The sequence below is a fragment of the Telmatherina bonti genome (genome assembly GCF_933228915.1).
Source record: "Telmatherina bonti genome assembly, chromosome: 19".
Taxonomy (NCBI): Eukaryota; Metazoa; Chordata; class Actinopteri; order Atheriniformes; family Telmatherinidae; genus Telmatherina; species Telmatherina bonti.
Genome location: NC_136617.1, coordinates 39221360 through 39235530, shown reverse-complemented (window position 1 = coordinate 39235530; position 14171 = coordinate 39221360). Strand labels below are relative to the sequence as shown.

General features: G+C 55.9%; 1 protein-coding gene across 1 annotated transcript; it reads right to left on the bottom strand.

The window, feature by feature from the left end:
- Positions 1-1118: 1118 nt before the first annotated feature.
- LOC306770031 (transcription factor HIVEP3-like) lies at positions 1119-13650 on the bottom strand (the record flags this gene model as incomplete). The annotated part of the gene is made up of 6 exons (XM_079258800.1): positions 1119-1559; positions 7649-8343; positions 8454-8603; positions 8823-8968; positions 9577-9728; positions 9964-13650. 6 exons carry the CDS (start codon positions 13648-13650, stop codon positions 1119-1121), a joined length of 5271 nt encoding a protein of 1756 aa, XP_079114926.1.
- Between the last annotated feature and the right edge of the window lie 521 nt (positions 13651-14171).

Below are 14171 nucleotides of genomic sequence, written 5' to 3'. Positions count from 1 at the left end.
TGGTAACAGAGAGTCTTAGCACGGTGATGGAGGTTACTTGCCACTAAGATGAGCTCTCAACAGAATAAGTACGACTGTTTCTTAATCCTGGAGTCTGTCCAGGTGTATGGGTTGTTTACCCGTTGTCATGGCAACAGAGAGTCCTCTCATCCACCGACTTTTGCTTTCAGATGAAGGTTGAAAGGACATGAAGAACGTGTTTTTTACTTTTCTAAACATCTGCCTGGTGACTTGAATGAGAAAAAATTCTGGAAAGCGGAAACAGAACCTGTTATTTCTGTTGCTATGGAAACTAATCCGATAAATAGACAAAAATTATCACGGAACTAATCTAAAAATAATTTTCCCTTTTAAATTTTTCTCCTCTGAGAGTTTTTTTTTTTTTTTTTAATCTCTTATACACATAATAATTCAGAGACGTGACAAAATCCTGCTGAAGATTTCCAGCATGACGTCATCCTACCAAGTAGAGTCAGGACGGCTTCTACTGCCTCCTGCTGGCTACAGGATGCAGCTGCAACCTGCTGATCCAGCACACAGGATCATTTCAATGAAGACACATCCCACAGTTTTAATATAAATCTGTAAAAATGAGACATTTAATGGCAAAGATGGAAAGTGGCGAGTGATTGTATCAGTTAGAAATGAAACTCCGCCTCCTCAACACAAACACGGCTAAATAATCCGGAAGAATCACAGCTTGTACAGATGACGTCTCAAACCACAATCCAGACAGAAAATTGCACTTTAAATACTGATGGAGGGATAAATTGTCCGTACAGTACATGAACACAGCGTATTAATATCTGAGATGTTGATGAATTTAATTAAGAAACAGATTAAATCTTGTTTTCATTCCAGCTGATTTGCATATAGTACAGAATTTGCATAATAGCACATAAATAAACACTGATGACATCAAACGATGGTAAAAAAGATTTACAAAACATACTGCATATCTAACATAGTGCTTATATATAGATTTATTATTCATATAATTACATAACAGCGTCATTCAGAAGCGGTTCTCAGGCGCTCTTGTGAGTCTGGACTGTAAACCGGGACGTGGAGGAGGTCCCGGTCCTTGGTCTGTTAGCGCTTCCCGTCAAACTGTCCTATCAGAGTGGTGTCTGGGAGGACAGAGACGGGTTCGGACCCTGGATGGTCTCCACGTAAACATGCCTCTCTCTAACAGGTGAATCTGGATGTTTTTTCTCCGGACTGGACCGTTGCCTGGTGCAGAACCCGTCCCGACCTCGTCCGTTTGACGGGACGTCTGCTGCGATTTTTTCGGGACTTTTAGGGCTGGGCGACGCCTCTCTGAAGACATCCTGTAGTGGCAGGACGGCGAGCCTTCTCTTTCCACTGGAGGCGGACGGGCTGCTGGCCAGGCGGTGCAGACGGCCCAGAGACCTGGGCTGGATCATGTGGATCCCTCCGATGGGAATCAGGAGACTTGAGGACCTGCTGGGCTGCTGCGAGTGCAGAGGAAGGTGGCTCAGGAGGTTGCCGGACCCCCGAGGACGGGACGGTTGCTGGGTGACGTGGGTCAGACCGAGCTGCAACAACAGAGATGAACACGTCAAAGTCCAGAAACAACACCAGAGACGACCCGGAGACGACCCGGAGGGACGGGACAGAGACGACCCGGAGGGACGGGACAGAGACGACCCGGAGGGACGGAGACGACCCGGAGGGACAGAGACGACCCGGAGGGACGGAGACGACCCGGAGACGACCCGGAGGGACGGAGAAGACCCAGAGGGACAGAGACAACCCGGAGGGACAGGACAGAGACGACCTGAAGGGACGGAGACGACCCGGAAGGACGGTGATGACCCGGAGGGACAGGGACGACCCGGAAGGACGGTGATGACCCGGAGGGACAGGGACGACCCGGAGGGACAGAGACACCCCGGAGGGACAGAGACAACCCGGAGGGACGGAGATGACCCGGATGGACGGAGACGACCCGGAGGGACGGAGAAGACCCAGAGGGACAGAGACAACCCGGAGGGACAGGACAGAGACGACCTGGATGGACGGAGACGACCCGGAAGGACGGTGATGACCCGGAGGGACAGGGACGACCCGGAGGGACAGAGACAACCCGGAGGGACAGAGACGACCCGGAGGGACAGGACAGAGACGACCCGGAGGGACAGGACAGAGACGACCCAGAGGTACAGAGACGACCCGGAGGTACAGAGACGACCGGGAGGGACGGGAAAGAGACGACCCGGAGGGACAGGACAGAGACGACCCAGAGGTACAGAGACGACCGGGAGGGACGGGACCGACACGACCCGGAAGGACGGAGACGACCCGGAGGGACGAAGACGACCTGGATGGACGGAGACGACCCGGAAGGATGGAGACGACCCGGAGGGACAGAGACGACCCGGAGGGAGACGACCCAGAGGGACAAGACAGAGACGACCCAGAGGGACAAGACAGAGACAACCCAGAGGGACAGGACAGAGACGACCCAGAGGGACAGGACAGAGACAACCCAGAGGGAAAGGACAGAGACAACCCAGAGGGACGGGACAGAGACAACCCAGAGGGACGGGACAGAGACAACCCAGAGGGACAGGACAGAGACAACCCAGAGGGACAGGACAGAGACAACCCAGAGGGACGGGACAGAGACAACCCAGAGGGACAGGACAGAGACAACCCAGAGGGACAGAGACAACCCAGAGGGACAGGACAGAGACAACCCAGAGGGACGGGACAGAGACAACCCAGAGGGACAGGACAGAGACGACCCAGAGGGACGGGACAGAGACAACCCAGAGGGACAGGACAGAGACGACCCAGAGGGAAAGGACAGAGACGACCCAGAGGGACAGAGACAACCCGGAGGGACAGGACAGAGACGACCTGGATGGACGGAGACGACCCGGAAGGACGGTGATGACCCGGAGGGACAGGGACGACCCGGAGGGACAGAGACAACCCGGAGGGACGGAGACGACCCGGATGGACGGAGACGACCCGGAGGGACGGAGATGACGCGGATGGACGGAGACGACCCGGAGGGACGGAGAAGACCCAGAGGGACAGAGACAACCCGGAGGGACAGGACAGAGACGACCTGGATGGACGGAGACGACCCGGAAGGACGGTGATGACCCAGAGGGACAGGGACGACCCGGATGGACGGAGACGACCCGGAGGGACGGGACAGAGACGACCCGGAGGGACGGAGACGACCCGGAGGGACAGAGACGACCCGGAGGGACGGAGACGACCCGGAGGGACGGAGAAGACCCAGAGGGACAGAGACAACTTGGAGGGACAGGACAGAGACGACCTGAAGGGACGGAGACGACCCGGAAGGACGGTGATGACCCGGAGGGACAGGGACGACCCGGAAGGACGGTGATGACCCGGAGGGACAGGGACGACCCGGAGGGACAGGGACGACCCGGAGGGACAGAGACACCCCGGAGGGACAGAGACAACCCGGAGGGACGGAGATGACCCGGATGGACGGAGACGACCCGGAGGGACGGAGAAGACCCAGAGGGACAGAGACAACCCGGAGGGACAGGACAGAGACGACCTGGATGGACGGAGACGACCCGGAAGGACGGTGATGACCCGGAGGGACAGGGACGACCCGGAAGGACGGTGATGACCCGGAGGGACAGAGACGACCCGGAGGGACAGGACAGAGACGACCTGGATGGACGGAGACGACCCGGAAGGACGGTGATGACCCGGAGGGACAGGGACGACCCGGAGGGACAGAGACAACCCGGAGGGACAGAGACGACCCGGAGGGACAGGACAGAGACGACCCAGAGGTACAGAGACGACCGGGAGGGACGGGACCGACACGACCCGGAAGGACGGAGACGACCTGGATGGACGGAGAGGACCCGGAAGGATGGAGACGACCCGGAGGGACAAGACAGAGACGACCCAGAGGGACAAGACAGAGACAACCCAGAGGGACAGGACAGAGACGACCCAGAGGGACAGGACAGAGACAACCCAGAGGGAAAGGACAGAGACAACCCAGAGGGACGGGACAGAGACGACCCAGAGGGACGGGACAGAGACGACCCAGAGGGACAGGACAGAGACAACCCAGAGGGACGGGACAGAGACAACCCAGAGGGACGGGACAGAGACAACCCAGAGGGACAGGACAGAGACAACCCAGAGGGACAGAGACAACCCAGAGGGACAGGACAGAGACAACCCAGAGGGACGGGACAGAGACAACTCAGAGGGACAGGACAGAGACGACCCAGAGGGACGGGACAGAGACAACCCAGAGGGACAGGACAGAGACGACCCAGAGGGAAAGGACAGAGACGACCCAGAGGGACAGAGACAACCCGGAGGGACAGGACAGAGACGACCTGGATGGACGGAGACGACCCGGAAGGACGGTGATGACCCGGAGGGACAGGGACGACCCGGAGGGACAGAGACAACCCGGAGGGACGGAGACGACCCGGATGGACGGAGACGACCCGGAGGGACGGAGATGACCCGGATGGACGGAGACGACCCGGAGGGACGGAGAAGACCCAGAGGGACAGAGACAACCCGGAGGGACAGGACAGAGACGACCTGGATGGACGGAGACGACCCGGAGGGACGGAGAAGACCCAGAGGGACAGAGACAACCCGGAGGGACAGGACAGAGACGACCTGGATGGACGGAGACGACCCGGAAGGACGGTGATGACCCGGAGGGACAGGGACGACCCGGATGGACGGAGACGACCCGGAGGGACGGAGACGACCCAGAGGGACGGAGACGACCCGGATGGACGGAGACGACCCGGAGGGACGGAGAAGACTCGGAGGGACGGAGAAGACCCAGAGGGACAGGACAGAGACGACCTGGATGGACGGAGACGACCCGGAGGGACGGAGAAGACCCAGAGGGACAGAGACAACCCGGAGGGACAGGACAGAGACGACCTGGATGGACGGAGACGACCCGGAAGGACGGTGATGACCCGGAGGGACAGGGACGACCCGGAGGGACGGAGACGACCCGGATGGACGGAGACGACCCGGAGGGACGGGACAGAGACGACCCGGAGGGACGGGACAGAGACGACCCGGAGGGACGGAGACGACCCGGAGGGACAGAGACGACCCGGAGCGACGGAGACGACCCGGAGACGACCCGGAGGGACGGAGAAGACCCAGAGGGACAGAGACAACCTGGAGGGACAGGACAGAGACGACCTGAAGGGACGGAGACGACCCGGAGGGACGGAGAAGACCCAGAGGGACAGAGACAACCCGGAGGGACGGGACAGAGACGACCCGGAGGGACGGGACAGAGACGACCCGGAGGGACGGAGACGACCCGGAGGGACAGAGACGACCCGGAGGGACAGGACAGAGACGACCTGGATGGACGGAGACGACCCGGAAGGACGGTGATGACCCGGAGGGACAGGGACGACCCGGAGGGACAGAGACAACCCGGAGGGACGGAGACGACCCGGATGGACGGAGACGACACGGAGGGACGGAGATGACCCGGATGGACGGAGACGACCCGGAGGGACGGAGAAGACCCAGAGGGACAGAGACAACCCGGAGGGACAGGACAGAGACGACCTGGATGGACGGAGACGACCCGGAGGGACGGAGAAGACCCAGAGGGACAGAGACAACCCGGAGGGACAGGACAGAGACGACCTGGATGGACGGAGACGACCCGGAAGGACGGTGATGACCCGGAGGGACAGGGACGACCCGGATGGACGGAGACGACCCGGAGGGACGGAGACGACCCAGAGGGACGGAGACGACCCGGATGGACGGAGACGACCCGGAGGGACGGAGAAGACTCGGAGGGACGGAGAAGACCCAGAGGGACAGGACAGAGACGACCTGGATGGACGGAGACGACCCGGAGGGACGGAGAAGACCCAGAGGGACAGAGACAACCCGGAGGGACAGGACAGAGACGACCTGGATGGACGGAGACGACCCGGAAGGACGGTGATGACCCGGAGGGACAGGGACGACCCGGAGGGACGGAGACGACCCGGAGGGACGGAGACGACCCGGATGGACGGAGACGACCCGGAGGGACGGGACAGAGACGACCCGGAGGGACGGGACAGAGACGACCCGGAGGGACGGAGACGACCCGGAGGGACAGAGACGACCCGGAGGGACGGAGACGACCCGGAGACGACCCGGAGGGACGGAGAAGACCCAGAGGGACAGAGACAACCTGGAGGGACAGGACAGAGACGACCTGAAGGGACGGAGACGACCCGGAGGGACGGAGAAGACCCAGAGGGACAGAGACAACCCGGAGGGACAGGACAGAGACGACCTGGATGGACGGAGACGACCCGGAAGGACGGTGATGACCCGGAGGGACAGGGACGACCCGGATGGACGGAGACGACCCGGAGGGACGGAGACGACCCAGAGGGACGGAGACGACCCGGATGGACGGAGACGACCCGGAGGGACGGAGAAGACTCGGAGGGACGGAGAAGACCCAGAGGGACAGGACAGAGACGACCTGGATGGACGGAGACGACCCGGAGGGACGGAGAAGACCCAGAGGGACAGAGACAACCCGGAGGGACAGGACAGAGACGACCTGGATGGACGGAGACGACCCGGAAGGACGGTGATGACCCGGAGGGACAGGGACGACCCGGAGGGACGGAGACGACCCGGATGGACGGAGACGACCCGGAGGGACGGAGACGACCCGGAGGGACGGGACAGAGACGACCCGGAGGGACGGGACAGAGACGACCCGGAGGGACGGAGACGACCCGGAGGGACAGAGACGACCCGGAGGGACGGAGACGACCCGGAGACGACCCGGAGGGACGGAGAAGACCCAGAGGGACAGGGACGACCCGGAGGGACAGGGACGACCCGGAGGGACGGAGACGACCCAGAGGGACGGAGACGACCCGGAGGGACGGAGACGACCCGGAGGGACGGAGAAGACCCAGAGGGACGGAGACGACCCGGATGGACAGAGACAACCCGGAGGGACAGAGACGACCTGTGATATCAGTCAGCAGTGACGAGGCATGGCGAGGTGTCGGCTGCTAACGCACGCTAACCGTCTGGTAATCCGTCCCTCATCTGTCTCTCCTGCACACACGCAGAGTCAAAGCGCATGTTTTAGGCAGCCTCTGTTCCTGCAGCAAACTTTTATTCCGGATTAAACAGACAGACTTTTAACAGGCGTGTCGTCCACCAAGACATCGGCTAGTTCTTACTGTGGACATGTTTACAAGTCACTCCTTCTTTCTACGGGAATTCTTCTTTTTATCTTTTAAAAGGCAGGAATTTGCGACCGGTTGAGGATTGTTTCTCCACACGTGGAGCACAAACACGTCGGCTGCACCAAGTCCTCCTGCATTAGGTAGTAACAACACATGCAACAGCTTTACTAATATACATTTATAGATTTACTTTGGTTGAGTTTTACAAATTATAATAAAAAAAAATCGTTAGAGTACTCGATCGCAAAAGTACTGGACAGTTGCAGCTTTAGTGTGCGCGCACCAACAGGCGGATCTAAACGGAGCCGGACGGGTCTCGCTGAACCGAGGCGGCGGTCTGAACGACAACAAGCCTGAATGGGAGGAAAACAGTGGTTTTCTTCAGGACTCACTGGTCTGGCTGTGGACATCTGGTCCAGCAGACGGGGACTGGGGGGACAGCCTCCAGAGGACTCCGGTCTGGCTGTGGACATCTGGTCCAGCAGACGGGGACTGGGGGGACAGCCTCCAGAGGACTCCGGTCTGGCTGTGGACATCTGGTCCAGCAGACGGGGACTGGGGGGACAGCCTCCAGAGGACTCCGGTCTGGCTGTGGACATCTGGTCCAGCAGACGGGGACTGGGGGGACAGCCTCCAGAGGACTCCGGTCTGGCTGTGGACATCTGGTCCAGCAGACGGGGACTGGGGGGACAGCCTCCAGAGGACTCCGGTCTGGCTGTGGACATCTGGTCCAGCAGACGGGGACTGGGGGGACAGCCTCCAGAGGACAGGCCTGGAACTGGGGGGTCTGCGGAGGAGGGGCGCGGTGAAGCTGGGGACAGAAGGGACCTGTAGGACTGGTTAGGAGATGGAGAACACAGAGGAGGCTCTCCGGAGGACTCTGAGACGTTGAGGGGTCTGCGGGCAAATCTGGCCCTCCTGGCGCCGGCTGGGATCTGCTGGGAGGTTACCGGGAGCGACGAGCTGCCGTGCGGACGAGTTTCATCACCGCCGGACGCTGCGGGGCCGCCGTCGTCATCCATCTGATCCTGAACAGAACTGGGACCATCATCACGCTGATCTGGTCCCGGTCCGTCCTCAGAGGCTCCTGGAACAGACAGAAGATCCTGATCAGCAGATCAGAACAAACAGGACATGTCAAACTAGCTTATCATCTGCAGGAGGAAACTGATGTGCTCCAGGGTTTTCAGGTCAAACGCGACTTCATGTCCATCTTGGAGACGTTTCTGGACTCCAACGTTGATTTGGTTCTGCTTTGATCAGAGATGATGATGTCAGGCTCCTCCCTGATTGGATGAAGGTCTCCAGCTGTGTCACCCTGAACGTCTAGGTGTGCTGTCTGGTGACCTGTGTGGAATGTCACCATGGAAACGGCTACCGGACGCTGTCACACTGCCGTGAGGATATTAGCTCTGGTTAGCTAGCGTTGCTAGCCAGGCAGCAGATGCGGTTCTGGGCCGCATGAACACAACACGGCGCAGCGCCATGCAGGTCCTCTGAGTGGGCCGGTTGTCAGGGATCTCAGGCTCAGCTCAGCGTGTGAAACAGAGGAGCCTGCTGTCCTACCTGCACAAGTCTTTTCACAACGACTGCAGCTCCACGGTGGGGACTCTGTGGACAGCTCAGAACCATTCTCACTGAGGACCCTCGAATCTTCGCATCGGCAGTCCTCCTCATCTTCCTCATGTGCAGCATCATGCTTTGTGTTTGATCTGTTGGACAGAAGAGGTGACAGTCAGGTGAAGGAAGCAGGAAGATGTCGGGAACAGGATCCGCAGCCACCTGGAAGCAGCTTTAAATCCTGTATTTGTCCAGTGTTAGTACGATACTGGTCCACCCCTCCCAGAACACAGATGGTCCCTAAGCGAGGCCTTCTGGTCTTTCTGCAACTCAGACAGACTGAACAGGCTGGGAGGCAGCGAGGATGACTTGCTGGAGCCGGTACCGGAAGGTCCCGATGAAGAGGACGAGCCGGTACCGGAAGGTCCCGATGAAGAGGACGAGCCGGTACCAGAAGGTCTCGATGAAGAGGACGAGCCGGTACCAGAAGGTCCCGATGAAGGAGCAGACAACCAGACCTGCTCTCTCCCACTTGGTGGACAGACAGAAATTTCCACGACTGAGACAAACTTTCAGGACATGAGCTTCATCACTATTTAACACTCATCAAACTATCATGCTAAGCTAGTTAGCTGTCACATACTAAGCTAGTTCGCTGTCACATGCTAAGCTAGTTCGCTGTCACATGCTAAGCTAGCTTGCTGTCACATGCTAAGCTAGTTCGCTGTCACATGCTAAGCTAGTTCGCTGTCACACTCACCTCCTCTCATTAGATGGTTTAATCCTGGAGAAAGCTCTGAACTCCTCCTTCTTCTCTTCTTCCTCCTCACTTCTTGTATAGGATCCGTCAGTGGGGAGCGGTCCTTTCTCCTTCTCCTCCTGGTGTCGGATGTGGGTCGGGCTGCTGCAGACCTAAGCTCGATCGAAAGGGGCAAAATTACCAGCTCTGCTCCAACACGCCCAGGAAGAAAAAAACTGGGAGTTCTTGTTTCAATGCATCTGTTAGAGATGTTTATAGACATTTAGATGTTAGAGCACACCTTTTGTAAACCCATTTCAGAATTCCTGACTTCCTTATCAGTCTGGTTTCCCAGTAGTTCTTCCATGATGTAAGAGACTAAGAGCTGGGTGTTAGCAGTGGACTCACCTCACTGGAGCAGGGTGTCTTGCCATCCCCTTGCTCCATGCACTCGGTAGTCCGGAGCGACATGGGGGATGTGGTGTAAATGGAGGAACTGAGCCTCTGCTTGCAGTGTAGCAGGGAGAGCACTGCCTTGCTGGAGAGTCCAGGTGGGTTGGGGTCGTAGCTGCTGGTTGACCAGGATGAGTACACGGATGGCTTCTGTTCATCCAGAGCCGAGGGATTTGGTTTGATGTAGTTCAGGTAGCACCAGCTGTTGCAGGTGCTGGACAGCAGGCTGGGGAATGAGACTGGAGAAGCTGGGAAACATGGCTGATTCTCACATTTCACCACTGTTGACATGTCAGGACATCTGGCTTCTTCCTCCTCCTCTTCTTCTTTCACTCGTTTCTGCTGCTGCGACTCTGGATGGAGCTCTATGCTGTTGGAGGGGGAAAGCATGCGCTTGTTGCTGGAACTGGAGGACCTCAGGCCATCATCAAACAACGGACGGAGATCTGGACTCATGCTCCTGTGGTTACTGTACTCAGCTGTGGGTGTGGTTGTAATGGGTGAGACAGCATCAAGCACCTCCTGGGGCATGGGGGACGTGGACTGAGACAATGTGGTATATATGGCACAGCCTGGGGTGAGGGTATCTGCCTGGAGACGCACTGCTACTGGTGGACATGTTGAGGGGGTAAGTATTTCCATGCTGAAGGTGATGTAAGGGATGGACTGCTGGATGGGATCTTCTAAATAATTGTCACATCTTGAGGGAATCTCTAATTTTAGTCCTGTGGACATGGGGAGGTAGTGGGCTCTAGCTGCCCCTGATGGTCTATATGTAGGATTGGGTTGAGGTGTGTGGACGTCAGGGGCCTCACATTTTACCCCTACAGAAGGATTGTGGGTAACTGGATCTATTAACTGAACGTTTTGACTAAATTTCCCATGAAAGAAAGTGCCTTTGGCCTGAGATTCTGCTGAACCAACCAGGAGTCTCCCTGCTGTTGAAGGGGATGAAGATGGACTAGACCTTCTGGGACTGACATGCTCAGGACTTTGTCTCAGGGACGAACATTGATCCTCCTCCTCATCTTTATCCCTGATTGCTGCGTGTCTCATGAGAAGACATTTTCTTCTTTCCTTCCAGCCAACGGCAGAGCGTTCAGGGGACAAAGAGCTGTAATCAAAAGATTTACTGCGGGTATCAGTCATTGGGAGCCCTTGTTGTGAGTCATGAGGAGCTTGCTCAGATGCTGAGCGCCTCATCTCTCTGTGCTGGTGCTCTCCTGGCACAGTTAACATATGGGGAGCTCTGGATCGTCTCAGCGGGGTTGATGTTGTGACCTCCATGTCTGGTCTGTTTGGTTCATCAAAGGACGTGGAGCGACTGGATGCATATGATGCAATACTATCCTGACTAGGGCTGCGAGGCAGGGAGACAGAGTCAAAACTGGATTCGCCTGAGGACTGGGCAGCCTCAGCCAGACGCAAGCGCTTCTTCTTTGGTGGAAGCTTTTCAATAGGAAGCTGTGCCAGAGATGGACTCCTCTGTGGCCACTGAAATTCATCAGGTTTCTCTGAACTCTTTGTCATGGAGGATGGGTCTACCGAGGTTTCTGGGCTAACACTGAAATCCTCTGTGACCATTATTTCTGGAACCTGTACACTGTTTTGGCAAAGCAGCTTTTGAGCTGGAAGCTTTGTCAGTTGATGTTGGGGCTGTTTGTTGGACACCAGCAGATAGTCTTCATGAGGTGGAGGGCTCTTAGATGCCTCCAGGCTTTGATTCTCAGGACATATAGACTCTTGTTTTTCAAACAAACTTGTGTGTTGAATCACTGAACAGGTTTGCGGTGCAGGCCTTCTGGGACACTCCTGAGATCCGTCGGTTTTGTCCTGACACTGTCCAGATGAGATGGTCGAGATAGGTAATGGAGGAGAGGAGGGGTCATCAAATTCAAAGCTCTCTTCTTTCCTTCTCTTGCGGATGGCTGAAGTTCCTGCTCGGGCTGTGAGGTTACTTCGCTGGGAGCACTCCATTTGACTAACTACTACCTCATTTTTGGGCAGATGTGCAAAGCAAAGGCTTTGCTTGTGTTTCTTGTAACCTTCCCAGTCCTTGCATCCAGTTCCGCAGGCCTCACAATTGTATGGCTGTGGTAGAGATTTAGTGAGGTTAGGGAGAATGGTTACCCTGTCAGGGCAAAATGAATGCAAAACCTCTTGCTCTTCCTTTGTAAGCTCAGAACCAAGTGGGATTTCTATCGCTGACTGCCTTCTTAGTGTTCCATGACGACGGGAAGTCTGCATTTCTGAAGGTTGTTGTTCATCAAAAGATTGACTTAGGCGGAATTTGCATAGACCGCCATCAGAGGCATCGAACGAGCTTCCTGCAGAGGGCAGAGACTGACTCCTAATCAGAGGCCCAGTGGGGATTGGGCCCGCTGATTGCTCCACATTTACAGGAGGATGGTAGAATTTTTCACACGGAACACCCATGCTAATGGAGCCGGTGCTTTTGTAGCCCAGATCTCCAGCTTTAGGGGTATGGATAAGCACTTCTTTTGTATTTGAACCTTTCTGAGACTCTGAGCTGTTCTTTCTGGACAGTGAGAATCTTCTAGGTTTTACACTGTCGATCTTACTGGTGTCCACCACTGCCTCATTGATTGTGATGAGTTTGGTGATATGGTCAATGACCTGTTTCTTGGGAACAGTGAAAGAGATATTTTTCTCCTCCTGACCAGAAGAATGTTGGTTATGATGACGAGACATCCTGTGTAGGTGTCCGAGACGTCCATATTTACCGAGGATGATCTCTGCGTAGCTTTTGGCACTTGTGTTCGGGGGGCTGTCTTGTGACTGCTCTGTACTTTCAGAGCGGGAGAAATAGCCTGATTCTGTACTACCTCGACTATCTAACATTAGAAATGAGGTCTTTTCATCAGACAAATCTTGAGGAGGATGCTTTCCTCGACTCAGACGCAGGGCCAGTCTCTTCTTCACTGTGTAGGAGTCACTGCTTTCTGTAGAGCAATCCTTGACCTTTTCATGGCTCTTCATTGAGGTGAAACTACTCTGTCTATCTGATGACAACTGTCTGGTTTCATCTTCTGACTCGGTGACTTGCTCCTCTAAAGATTTTGGCTCTACAAGTGACAGCCCTGCCTTCACCCTGTGGGTATGGGACTTGCGGTGTTTGTACAGGTTACTCTTGGTCTTAAAAGAGAAGCCGCATGGGGCGCAGGGATATGGTCTTTCACCTGTGTGGGACCGGATGTGTTTCTGAAGGACACTAGGCTTTGCACAAGGCCGGCCACAGTAAGTGCAAACATATTTGCCTGGTCTTGTAGGCTTTCGTTCGCGCTTCTGTTTGGGGTTATCCTCCTGGGCTTTGGGTTCTGCTTGGCTTGAGATGTCGACTGAGGATGGTTCTTTTGCTCCTGATGCCTCCCCTTGATGTTCCAGTGCTGTATCAGAGTCTATACTCTGCCGCTGGTGCCTGAGGCGTTTGCGTTGGGGGTTATGTCTTCTGGACTGTTTGGGCTGCTGTGGTGCACCATGAGGTTTTAAAGAATCAGTTTGCTGCCGTTGATGGGGCTGGGAGGGAGATTTAGGCTGTGGGCCTCGCTGAGGAGAATCTGGCTGATGATGTACTTTGCCTCCAGACTGCTCCCCAGTTGTTGAGTTATGCAAGACCTCCATAAAACAGAAGGACAGCCTTAGGTAGACACTTGGGTTGCGTCTGCCTGAACCAGACTACAGAATCACAGCCAAATCATGAATTAGGTTTAATGTGAAGGAATACCTTTAAACTTTCCACCTTAATTGGCTGGCAGCCTTCATAATGTTTTATCTTTTACTTTGACTTTATTGCTTGATAACAGACTGATGCAGTCTGATGCAGAACGGTGGCATCTAAAGCTGGAGCTGTAATGACTTGTGCTCTAGAGGAGATCATTTGCGTTGCTGACCTACAATATCCCATCATGAAGCACTCAGGCAGTCCTACTGCCAAACATAGTCCTGCTCGTCTGAATCTTCAGGCTTCTCACCATCAGGATCTGTGAAAACAAACAGCTGATTAACCAGGATGCTGCATGCAGCTTAGTTAGGAGAAAAATGTGACCCCTTGCTTTCTAGATATATATATTTATGTTTCATCTGTTGCATAATGACTCAGGAACGTCCAGCCTTTGCTTTTCCCAGCTGCTGTCTATCGAAGC